This window comes from Populus trichocarpa, chromosome 16, assembly GCF_000002775.5.
Source record: "Populus trichocarpa isolate Nisqually-1 chromosome 16, P.trichocarpa_v4.1, whole genome shotgun sequence".
Classification (NCBI taxonomy): domain Eukaryota; kingdom Viridiplantae; phylum Streptophyta; class Magnoliopsida; order Malpighiales; family Salicaceae; genus Populus; species Populus trichocarpa.
The window spans coordinates 445,845-457,847 of NC_037300.2; the positions used below are offsets into that span (position 1 = coordinate 445,845).

The 12,003-nt window shown below is 37.3% G+C and overlaps 1 protein-coding gene across 1 annotated transcript; it reads left to right on the forward strand.

Moving 5' to 3' along the window:
* Window positions 1–6,880: 6,880 nt before the first annotated feature.
* LOC7453682 (uncharacterized) lies at window positions 6,881–8,070 on the forward strand. Its single transcript, XM_052448127.1, has 3 exons — window positions 6,881–6,889; window positions 7,403–7,688; window positions 7,797–8,070. Exons 1-3 carry the CDS (start codon window positions 6,881–6,883, stop codon window positions 7,958–7,960), a joined length of 459 nt encoding a protein of 152 aa, XP_052304087.1. The 3' UTR covers window positions 7,961–8,070.
* The last annotated feature ends 3,933 nt before the right edge of the window (window positions 8,071–12,003 follow it).

The following is a 12,003-nucleotide window of genomic DNA, read 5'->3' on the forward strand; positions in this document are numbered from 1 at the left end:
AATGGATAAAATTAAAGAAAAAAATGATTCAAAACATAATATATAGCAATCAAAATATTAAAAACTAAATTTAATATAATTAACAAATAACAAGATTTTTTATTTATTCTTTTGCAACTTCTAAATTGTGTTTTACACCTAAAATAAAAGAAAATTTTTTTTATGAAAATCAAGCCAATTTTTTCTTTAATCGAAAAATATTTTTCATTAATTAATTTTATTAATGGTAAAAAAATACAAGAAAATAATTAAAAAATGATTTTTTTTAAATTATTTTTCATGAAACAAAAAAAATCTAAATTTGACAATATCTATCCAATATCGGATACATACCAAAGTGATTAAAAAAAATACTCATCCATCTAAATCAATTCAATTCAATATCTATAAATTTTGAATTAAGGTGTTATTTGAGGTTGTAGTGTAGATTATTTTTCACCAAAATTTAATTTTTTAATTATTTTATATTATGTTGATGTTAAAAACTAAATAAAAATAATATTTTAATATATTTTTAAGTAAAAAAATACTTAAAAAAGTGCTCTCCTCGCTTAATTGCTACTATGCAACAAAAAGATACAGGTACAGTCATTCCAATAATTCCCCTGAGCAAAACGTGTCTGTTTTTTTGTTTTTTCCGAGCCGAAAGTGGAGACTAACTCCGTTCACGGAATGAATCTGTGGCGGACACCCATGGTCATGGAATCTAATGTCACAACTCGCTCTCTCTCTCTCTCTCTCTCTCAAGCAGACACGATCATGAATCATATAGAGAATTAATGTTGTTAGAATTATCTTAAAGCATACAGATACATGGTCCTACACTGTACGTACTCTGTCATATATTTCATTAGAACTCCTTCTCTGATTCACATGATGTTTTGTTTTTACTGTTAATGCCTTTCAATTCATAATCTCGGGTTCTGTTTTTTGGTTAAGATACATTTCATGAGTTTGCTGATTTTTTTTTTTATTTTTTTTTCTGGAGGGGTAGATCTGAGAATGAATGGAGGTCTTCAATGTCTTCTGTTCCTTTTTAGCCTTATGTTACCTTTTGCTTCCCCCTCCTCACACTCTTCTTCATTTCTCCCCTCTTTACTCAATTTCTTTTTATGAAGAATAACTCAGGCCTGCTACACTCTTTCTACGCAGGTCAGATCAGATGAACTCCGAACAGTTAGTGCGGCCTGTTCGGTATGACTGTCATTTGAAACGAAACTCGTGAACTTGGTTAGCAGCCCACGAGGATAAGGGAAGGGGATTCATGACTTCAAGCTCGGCTCGACTGTACGATAAACCCCTCGGATTGCTCAATGTTGTGATAATACAAACAGGTAAGTTTTGTTCTTGGTTAATTATTTATGTGCTGAAATTGGTAGGTTTTTTTTTTATGGCAATAGACATGGATAGAACCTGTAAGATCGAGGGAAACCTAGCAGACCACCTAAAGCAGTACATTACATTTTTTATTTATTTATTTTCAAAGCTAACGCTCATGAGATCTTACAAGTTATAATGAATTTAAGACCTCGATTGCTAGATAACTATGGAATGACATAATGTACAAGAATCCTGAGCAAATTACAAGAAGAAGTTATTTATGTACAGCCCAAGAAAATATGGAAACAATGTAAAACATAAAGAAGCTAAGGTGATGCATAAATGGTGCTTAATAAGTTCTGAAAATAGTATGAACTAAGAAGCAGTTGGTGATGAATTCTCAGCAATGAGTGGAAGCTCGAGAATACTGGTAGATTGTGGAAGTTCTGATCCAGCAAGTGAACTTGATCTTCTTAGCTTAACCTTGATGACGCACCAGGTAATGTTTGCAGCCCCATCTGTCACACATGAAAGTGCCCCAATAAGGAAACAGATGCCCCACTGTGGACCATTCAACCTGGCAAACCCAAAGATGTCATGTGAAATCTCAATGAATACCACCTGCAACACCACAGTCAGAACAGAGGCCACCCAAAACCATAGGTTCTGTTGGACACCCTTGACTAAATTCTTCAGTTTCTGCTCACTGGCATTGAATTGGTTGGAAAGTTGGCAGAGAAGAAAACTACTGAAGATCATGGCTTTGCTAACATCCTCGTTGATATTTAGAATAGCTTGCCCTTTGAACTGAAAGGCTAACAAAATGGAAACCTGATAGGAAGCTTGTATGATTATATTCCTCCACATGGCCTCTGTGATGAAAGGTTCGGTTGGTCTGATCGGTGGCCTCTGCATCAGTTTCTGACTTGGGGGCTCAGTTAATAAAGCCAACCCACCAAGGACAGCCACTACCAGGTTCACCCAGATCATCTGAATCGCTGTCATTGGAGCATACCCGAAAAATATTGTGGTGACAGTGCTTATCACTAACCCTGAAATAGTTATGGTGACCTCAACTTGGATATACTTGTGAATGTTGCCATAAATACATCGCCCCCCCTTCAAAATCCATACCAAGTAGCCTAAATTTCCATCCAGGATAATCAATTCAGCACTCCCATTGACCAACTCACGACTCCCAGTTCCAGTCACAATTCCCACGTCTGCTTCTTTGAGTGAGGGAGCATCATCTGTTCTGACTCCAACGAATGCTACTATGTGGCCTTGTTGTTTCAGACAACGCACTAGAAGGAGCTTGTCAGAAGGGAGAGAGTTTCCCATCACACAGATTTTATTGACCACATCCTTTCTCTCTTCATCGCTGAAACTTCGAAAAGTTTCCCCTCCATGTTCCAATATGCCTGGGCCACTAAGCATTCCATATTTTTGAGCTATGTCTTCTATTACTGACTCGCTGTCCTCTGAGACAAGTAGAATGTTGACACCAGCATTTCTACAAGCTTCAACTGCTTCTATAGTCTCTTTCCAGCATTTGTCCTTCAGACCCAGAAGTCCTATCAATATCAAGCGATCATCCTCAGGATTTTCGTCATCTGTTGTCTTATAAGCAAGGGCAATGGTTTTTAGATGCTTGGACTGCATGTCATTAATAATTTTCTCAAAAGCCGACCTTTTCTCTGTGTCCATGTCCACTAGTTTCCCTTCACTATTGTAGTGCCGGGAGCACATTTTCAATATTTTCGGTGCCAGTCCTTTCCAATACAGGAATTTCTTGGTTTCATTGCCTTCTTTCTCCCTCACCAACACTCCATTCCCTTCGTCACCAGGGCTCAACTCTTTCATCCCGATAATGGTGTAACTTTGCTTCAAACTCTCCATGTTAATCCCGAATTTCCGTTCACACCAGGAAATCAGTGATTCCTGATCGTTACCTGAGCTCGTGCTGATACCAATACAGAATGCATCCTTAACTTGTTCATGTATTGCAGAGTTTTCTCTAATTACTGTCTCATCAATCCAACACTCATCAACTTCGAATTCCTGTAGGTTCATTGTTAGCCAACTAGTTTTGTCAAAGCAAATAGTTGTAACTGAGCCCATGGTAACACCTGTCAATTGTTCTTGCACGACAGCCTTGGTGGATGGGATCTTTTTATTCCAATAATAAATGGCAAGGCTGATAAAAAATGGCACTCCTTCTACCACCCCTACCAGGAAAGTAGTCAGGCAAGTTGTCAAGGTACTGATTTTCCCGCTCGGTTTCCAGACAATTCTCTTGATAAGTTCCATAACCTCCTTTGTCTTATGTTCTCCCTTGATTTCTGGCAAGCTCAAATCCTCTTTCTCTTTTCCGAGTTTAAACCGCAGGAACAACACTACCAAGATAAGAATAGAGGTTGCGAGCCCAGCTATTTCTGTGTGCTTGCTCACCTTGTCGAGCTGAACTGGTAATCGCCTGCTCTTGCTGGCCTTGCTTATCATCTCACCCAATGTTGTGTTTAGTCCCATGGATGTCACCAACATGTTACCCTGCCCCTCAATCACCTTGGAACCATAGAAGAGAAATGGATTATGTTTATTAACAATGGATGGAAAGCTGTCATCCAATTTTAAGTATTCGCCAGATACAAACAAACCATCACCAGGAATAGGGCATCCCCATTCCAAGGATACAATGTCTCCAATCACAAGATCTAAGGCTCGTACTTTCAACCGTTTTCCTCCTCTTAAAACATTGACTTCCATCTCTCTTTTTCTCCGTTGTCTCTGCTCTCCTAACAGGTTCTCTGAATTTTCACCCAGAAAATCACGCACTGCTGGAACGATCACAAGTATGATGATTGCAAGAATTATGAGGACTCCCTCGTACCAACCAGTCCTCGGGCCCTCCTCCGTGATCCCGAAGCCAAGGGACAGCGCTGCTGATACGATGAGAAGGAAGATGGTGTGCCTATTGCTGTATTTCATGAGCAACTCCAAGAAGTTTCTTGCTGCAGGGACTGTTGTTTTGTAGATTGCATTGGTTCTGCGTCGACTTAGATCTTCAATCTCTCCAGTGATTCCGTTCTCTAAATCTGTCTCAAAAGCCTCTGCAATACCCCGGACGCCACCAAATGCATGCAAGGAATCTAGGTCCCGTCCCTTTACTATATTGGCAATGTTTTCATGTTGTAGTTTGATATCGCTCGTAGCATTGCCGACCTCATCATTGTGAGTGGCATCAAGAGAAACTTGATGCGTTGGTGAGATTTCTTCAATTTCAGCTACCACCAAATTCTGTAGAAAAAAAAGTTATTTAGCTGTGAAGGCATATTCTTACGATCAAGTCAGTTCTAATTTTGGTTTTGGTTGCCAAACGTAGGTGCTAGCAACTCAAACAAGTATTATGCGTTTGATAATGCTTTTAGAAACAGTAGTCTAGAGATGGAACAATGGCATAACTAAGGAAAACACATACCCTGTGAGATGGAGATGACAGCAAGACTCTTGGAGAATCAAGAGTCTCCTTCTTATCGTTGTAGGCTTTGGAGAAGAAAACGTGCCCTGCTCGTAGAACCAAGATAGCAGACCGCAAAACATTCCTTGGCGCTGGAATTGCTGGCCCTAGCAGTCCTACCTCTAGAGATTCGGGGTCCATCTCCCGACTTGTTTGGCTACTACTTGTCATTTCTTTTAGCTCGATTCTTCCTTCCCAGAAGGAAAGTAAAGATTATAGTATCAAGAAGAAGAAGGGATTTTTCAATACAAGCTGTGGTATAGATGATGAACTCAAGGGGGGTGAGTGTGTGTGTGTTTGTATAAATAGAGAGGGAGATGGAAGAAGGAAGTCAGGCAAGTAGGGTGGGTTAAATAGCAAGTATGGCTGAATGAGAAGAGTGTCGACGAAGCTGCTGTGTTCAGAGGAGGAAGTTGTACTGTAATTTACTTTCCCGGTTTCCATTTCTTTTTGGTGGCCGATGATGTGCATGAAATCAATTGCTAAAGCCTACAAGTTGGCGTTTCTACTTTGACATGTCTTCTTCTTTCCAAGTAAGTACAGGGAAAGAGACTTGAGAGCATGCATGCAATATTTAAGTCATTAAAGACACTATCCCACTCGATTCGTCCTCTTAATTTTCACACTATGTTTTTTCTCGGTCCCTTCGTCAATGGCTATGACCTATGAAGCTTTCTAATATATAGTTTTATGGCTTTGAATTACTTTGATACATTCGCAGCTATTGCTGGGTATGTTAAGCTTCCCTGCAATTCGTAACCCCAAAATTGGATTATGTTAAAATCCACGTGCAAGATTTTCTCTCTCGAAACAGAAAAAATTGAGTGCATGTTCGGCTATTACATTCCGAATGCCTGGCAGACCAATTTAATACTGTTGTCTGCTTTTTATATATATATATGACAATATTCTCGTATTAAAATTATCAATCTAATACTTTTTAAAAAACAAAAAATACTCAAAAAAATCATTTTAAAATACAAATAATCGTTGGTTTCATTAATTGCTAGCTTTTTCATGGGTGTTATGACCATCGCTGGTGTTCCATATTTGGGCACGACTTGCTCCAAACTATGAGTATAGCGCTCAACATAATGTCGTTAGAATGGATAATTGTTGATTATTAATTAGGTCATAATCACATAAACATTAGAATCTTAAAATAGAAGGTTTAATTAATATAGAGTACTAATTAATATAAAATCATATCCTACAATTTTAAATTGAGAAATTATTGAGTGAACTAAGATCATGGACCAACTAATAAATTTATTCCAATCATTAAATTAGAGAATTATATTTTTAAGATTTAACCGTATAATCATAATTAATAATACGACAATCATAGGATCGATGATGCAAACATATTTAATGATGTGTAAGAATATATGGGGCTTGATCTATGATTTTAAATGACAAACTAAATTTACCAAATAACATCTCTTTAAACTAGATTTAATTGAAGTGGTTTGGAAACAAGCAAAATTCAAAGAAGAAAAAACAAAAAGCAGTGGAAAAGGAGAAAAATCTATGAATTAGAGGCTCATAAATGTCCCATGACATTACAACATTGCAGCCTAGCTAGTAACCTTGTATCCCTAATATAGTAATGGTATATAACAACAGCAACTCAAAAAAGAAAGAGCAAAAAAGGAGATCAAATACAAAAAAACAATGCCCAAGTAATTAAATTAATATAATAATGAAGATAATAGAGCAATATGTAGCCCAAGTAAATTAAATTAGAACTATGGCAACATATATTGCCATTTGTCAAGCATCCAATTCAATATATTATCTTGAACAAATAATAATTTAATTTTTTCTTTGATACATATTAAGTATTTCTCAAATGTGTTTAGGTTGAAAAGTAACAAAATTATGATACTTGAGAAAAAGCATCTAATTGATAACCTTATGGATACTTTGCTAAGAAAAATTATATTATGCTTTTTATTAAAAAAAAAAATCTTTCGTGCATATTTTAACTTTAAAATATCTAGATAACGTTATTAATATAATATTTAATATAGTTAAAAGGAAATGAATAAGGTGCTTTACAGCATCCTTTGTTACAAAGTATTATTCAATGGATTTGTAATTTTAGGGTTTCATGGAAAACTTATAAAACCTTTTATTATGTAATTTTTCTTTAATCTTCTAAGTCTCTCTAGTAGCACTGATTAAAAGCAATTATCGGGTTTGTAAAACGCATTTTAGAGTTTCTCTATAGTTTTTTCTTTTTTATGGAAAAAAAAAAGAAGATAAACTGGAAATGAAAAAATCAGGATTCATCTGTTAGTTTAGTTAAAACCCGGTTATCAAATTGTTAATTTTTTTAAAAAAATATTTTTATCAGAGGCCAGGATTGAAACTTCCTCTATAGTTGGAGCCTTGGAGGGTATTTATAGATTTGACCGAACACAAATAGAGAAAGAAACAGAGAGAGAGTAGAGCAGCGAGCAAGAACTCAATCGAAGTAAAAAAAAAAAAAGGGAAGAAATCAAGACCAGAAAATGAACACAGACATCACAGCATCGGCAAAACCAGAGTACCTAGTAATAGATCGAAACCCAGGCCGGCGACGACCTTTTGCCCAAAAATACCACGCGCGCGCGCGCCCGCCCGCCCGCGCCCGCGCTGGGCGCTGGGGCGCTGGGGCCTGAGGGCCTGGGGCCCTTGGGGGCCCTTGGGCCCTTGGGCCCTTGGGCGCTTGGGCGCGCGCGCGTGACGTCCCGCAGCCCCCGCAGCCATGCTAGGCTGACGAAAACAGGGGGCAACTTCAACACCCTTGATTACTGTCGTTTCATCACCCTTACTGGTGTCTCTGTCACTGTTGGCTACCTCTCAGGTACAAATTTTACATCTTTACCTCTTCTTTTAGTTCATTTATGTCGAAATTACTCATATGCAAATGGGTTTTGGTTTTGGTTTTTGTTTTTGTTTTTGTTACTAATAGGGATAAAGCCAGGGCTTAAGGGACCATCAATGGTGACAGGAGGATTGATTGGTTTAATGGGTGGTTTTATGTATGCTTATCAGAATTCTGCCGGGAGACTTATGGGGTTTTTTCCTAATGAGGGTGAGGTTGCTCGTTACCAGAAACGGGATTTTAGCAGTTAAAGATTTCAGCTTTTTTATTTTTTCATGAAATTTGGTATCTTTGTAATGTTTTGAATCGCTTTGAGTGGTGACGATTAATAATAATTGGATTGGTAGGAGGACTAGTCGCATTTTGTATGTTCTGCTTTTGGTAAATTGTCGTGAAAGTTTTGATTGATTGGAAGTCAATTGTGTGTTATTGGAAAAAGATTGGAAGATAAATTTTGAACCTTGATGGTTTTTGTTTGTTGATTGAGTTGAGATTTCTACGTTGATTGATGCAATTTGTTGGGGTTTTTGAGAGGGATTGGATTGCTACGTCAATTGGGTGTCTCTAAATCCTGGTTTTAGGTTCTCTATAAATGAAAGCAAATGTCTTGACGCCATTAGAAACTTAACTGATTGATGTTTCATTATAATTAGAAGATTGTGTGCTTCATTTATTGGATAAAAGCTTCTTTCTGTGTTCACTTTTGTGTGTCATTCTGTCTGATTTCGTTGAGGTATTTGAATACATTAATGAGCTTATGTGGATTAGATTTAAAAAAATTCCTGGTGGATTTTTTTTGCTTTTTATCTTTAGTGGTTTCTGTCTTAGTTTGGCTAGGTGGCAGGGCAAAGAGGGTTTGCATCCCAAGAGGACTGAAATTACACATTTAGATGGCCAAGAGAAAATGGGAATTGATGCTGGATTATCTAGTGGAATTTTAGAATTGATGGTGATATTTTAAGTTAGCTAGCTGTCTTCAATGTTGGATGGTTTGTTTGGTGCAATGCTAAAGATGTGCTGGCATTAATTTGCTGCTACTTAAATGCTTAGGTCTATTCACTCGAGTACTTCTATTTGGATGTTTACTTAGTCATAGACAATTTTTCTGGGAATTCTGGAAATTACAAAAATACCCTTGCTGACCTCGATTTTGAAATGTCGAAGTAGAAAAAACCACAAAACTTGCAGCAACATCCTCGCCTCATTACTACATGGTTGAAATAGGAACCAGAAACTCTTTCTTTAGAGGTGATAGTAACGATAATGTGAGATTTTTGCTATCAGTTTCACCATCAAATCCGGAACAATGAACTCCATTGGTGCTTTCAGTACCATTTCTCCTTGCCATCCTTGTTTTCATTGACATTGTGCTCATCATGTTCCTTCTTTTGTTCAGCTATATCAAGTGTAAATACAACTCCTTAGCCTTTGAATTTTTTTATTAGAAAATGCCTTTTCTTGTTCACTCTCCACATCATTGCCAATCTGAAATACCTTTGTTTCTTGTTGAATCTTCCCTTTGGAAAACAATGCCAGATTTTTCTTATCAACAAAAGCAGGTTGTTCTATCTATTTTGCATGCCACTTTGTGATTTCAGCTTGTTGATCTTGCTTCTCATGTTTCTGTTTAAGATTTTGTGTACCTTGTTCTAAGATTTCAGTATGCCAATAAGAATCTGTTGCTTTATCTTTTTTTTTCCAACCCTAGTTGCAAACCTCGATTTTTCAAGTTCATTGCTAAGTTTAGTTTCTGTGTCAACAGGATACTTGCTTAGGACAACCTTTCTCAGCCTATCTAATGCTAGTTGCACCCTATCAAACCTGTCATTGATAGATATTTCTATTGCATCCATCGTATCATTTGTAGACTTCAGTCTTGCTTCAACTGCTTGCGTAATGGCCACAAACTTGGGATTCAATTCGTCGACAGTCACCATAGTTGAAGTAGAACACAACAAAAAGCTCCTAGGATCTTGAAGCTCAAATGCAAAACGATGCAGGACAGCCTAGGGGCTGTTCTGAATCTGACTTTTAGAGGCTGTTCTAGGGCTGTTAGCACTGTATTAGTGTTAATTTGTGAAGGAATAGGAGAAAGGATGTAGATACATTCTAGGAGTCACACCTAGAGTTCTTAAGAATCACACCTCAGCGGAGATTGAGAATTGAGGTAGGATTGGTCAAAGAATAATACTAGATAGATTGTAGTTAGAAAAGAAAAGAACAGTGGATGGAGATGCCAGATTTAACACCAGTCAGGAGATATAAGCCGTCTCTATATTATATAGGCATCTGTTAATAGCAACTTTAGCACTGAGTTAGGGTAAGTCAAACAATAGAAGTAGAGATATTGTATTAACCAAAAAAACGTGGATGGACCTAATTTGGAGAATTGGATACTGAGTACAAGCAGACTATGGTGATCCTTTTCAAAATAGCCTTGTTGGTTGGTTATGTGGACTGTCCTGTTATGTTGGTTTGGCAACAAGCATGAGTATAGAATTGGCCATGTCATAGCAGAGGGGTTACAGGCGGTTATGGGGTGAGTTGGGTTCTGTAGAGGGTATTAATCTTACGTCTCATGCCTGCTCTGTGCCTCTGTCTTTCATCTATAGCGTAATCTGTTTTATAACTTTTGAAAACTCTTGACAAGGATTGGAAACTTTGGTTGTCTCATGTTCTGTGAGAAGGAAATTATTGTATTGACGTCCTAGCTAAACTTGCGAAGCTTATGGTGTGTGAGTGAAGTTGATTTTCCCTCCTCCAGAGCACTTTGCTCATGGGTAATGCTTGTGGAGTCCCCTCTGTTAGGTTCTAGTTCCCTTTCTCGATTTCACTGCCCTGAAAACTAAAAATAAATACATACGGTGAATTGTATCACTAACCCTGAAACTACATGACAAGCTAATGCCCATGGTTGTCAATGAGGCCTTGAGCAGTGGTATCAAGACGCCAAGCCTGATGGCAGAGTCCTCTTAGCTCAGCCTTGATAAGTTACTGCTATGAAGAGTTCAAGCGGCATGCCTTATCGGTCAGAGTCTTGCCGAGTCTTTATCTTGAGTTTCCTGTCATGTACTCTTTCTGACCACTAAGTAACAATGGTGGTCTTACTTGCTAGTTTATCTTAATCTTTGCTTGCTGAGCTACTGGATGACAGTACGAGGTCAAGCAGAGTGGAGGATTTGGTAGGTCGAGGTCTTTTTGCTGCTAGTTATCCTGAGAGCTGGTATCTTTGTGGATGATGGGCTCAAAAGGTGCACAATGAGCTGGATCGTGTTCCTCTCCTTCTGTCATTGTTGGGCAAACTCAAGATTTGACTACCTTTTGCTTGGCTATATTAGCTGTCTCTAGCTATACTACTGAGATGACCTTTTGGTGATAGGGAAGTTCTGCTATTGGTGTTGATAGGGAAGTTCTCACTGGTCTCTGCATCAGATTTTATCTTATGTTTTCATTCTCAAGATAATAATAATAATAATAATAATAATAATCTGATTTTTCTAAAACATGATATAATCTGGTCAAAGTCGGTGGTGTATCCAAGGAAAAAAGAAGAAGAAAAGTGGATGCAATTTCATGGAAAATGCTTGGGGAGGAAAGAGCTATGAAGAACTCTGCAACAATTCATTCAAGTCTCATCGACTCACTGTTAATTTCCAACTCTCAAAACAAAACAAAAAAATCAATTTCTTTCTAGTCTTATGGTAAACGAAGCAAGTGACCTCATCCCACCAAGAAAACGTTAAAAAGCTTTACTACCGCCGCTTCATTCTTCTGGCCAGAAAGGATAGATTCTTCCACCCAAATCCATACAAAAGGAAGAGTCCAGCAAAGATTTGATGAGAGTGACCCTTAAACAATATTAAAATATTGCAATTGGGTCCTTGCCCATCGAGAAAGTGAGTTGAATCAGCTGGCTGGATGAGGACAAATTACTTTCAAAATTGAGATAATCACACAACCAGATTTTCTAGGCTACGGAGCTTTTGATGATTTTTTTTTTTTTGAAAAAAATATGCAAATTAGTACGGTAAGAAAAGAGCACAGTTTTGGTAAAAATCAGAGATGAAAACTTCCATATTTTAAATAAATAATTAAAATAAATTGAGATAAATTTCAAGAAGAAAAGAAAAAAGGAAGAAGAAGAAGAAAATGAATGAGATGATGAAAGTTTTGATAAAGATATCTTTAATATTATAAAAAAGATTGAATTAAAGAACACTAAGAAAGTTTACCGATGATTATTAAAAGGATGGTTTTACATTGCGATTTAACCATGTTTTTCAAAGTTTTTTTA

What these genes read in the sequence shown, in the direction of transcription:
- LOC7453682 (XM_052448127.1), top strand. An exon ending in CACTGTTGGCTACCTCTCAG is followed by an intron (nt 7,689 to 7,796) that starts GTACAAATTTTA and finishes TGTTACTAATAG; the next exon opens with GGATAAAGCCAGGGCTTAAG.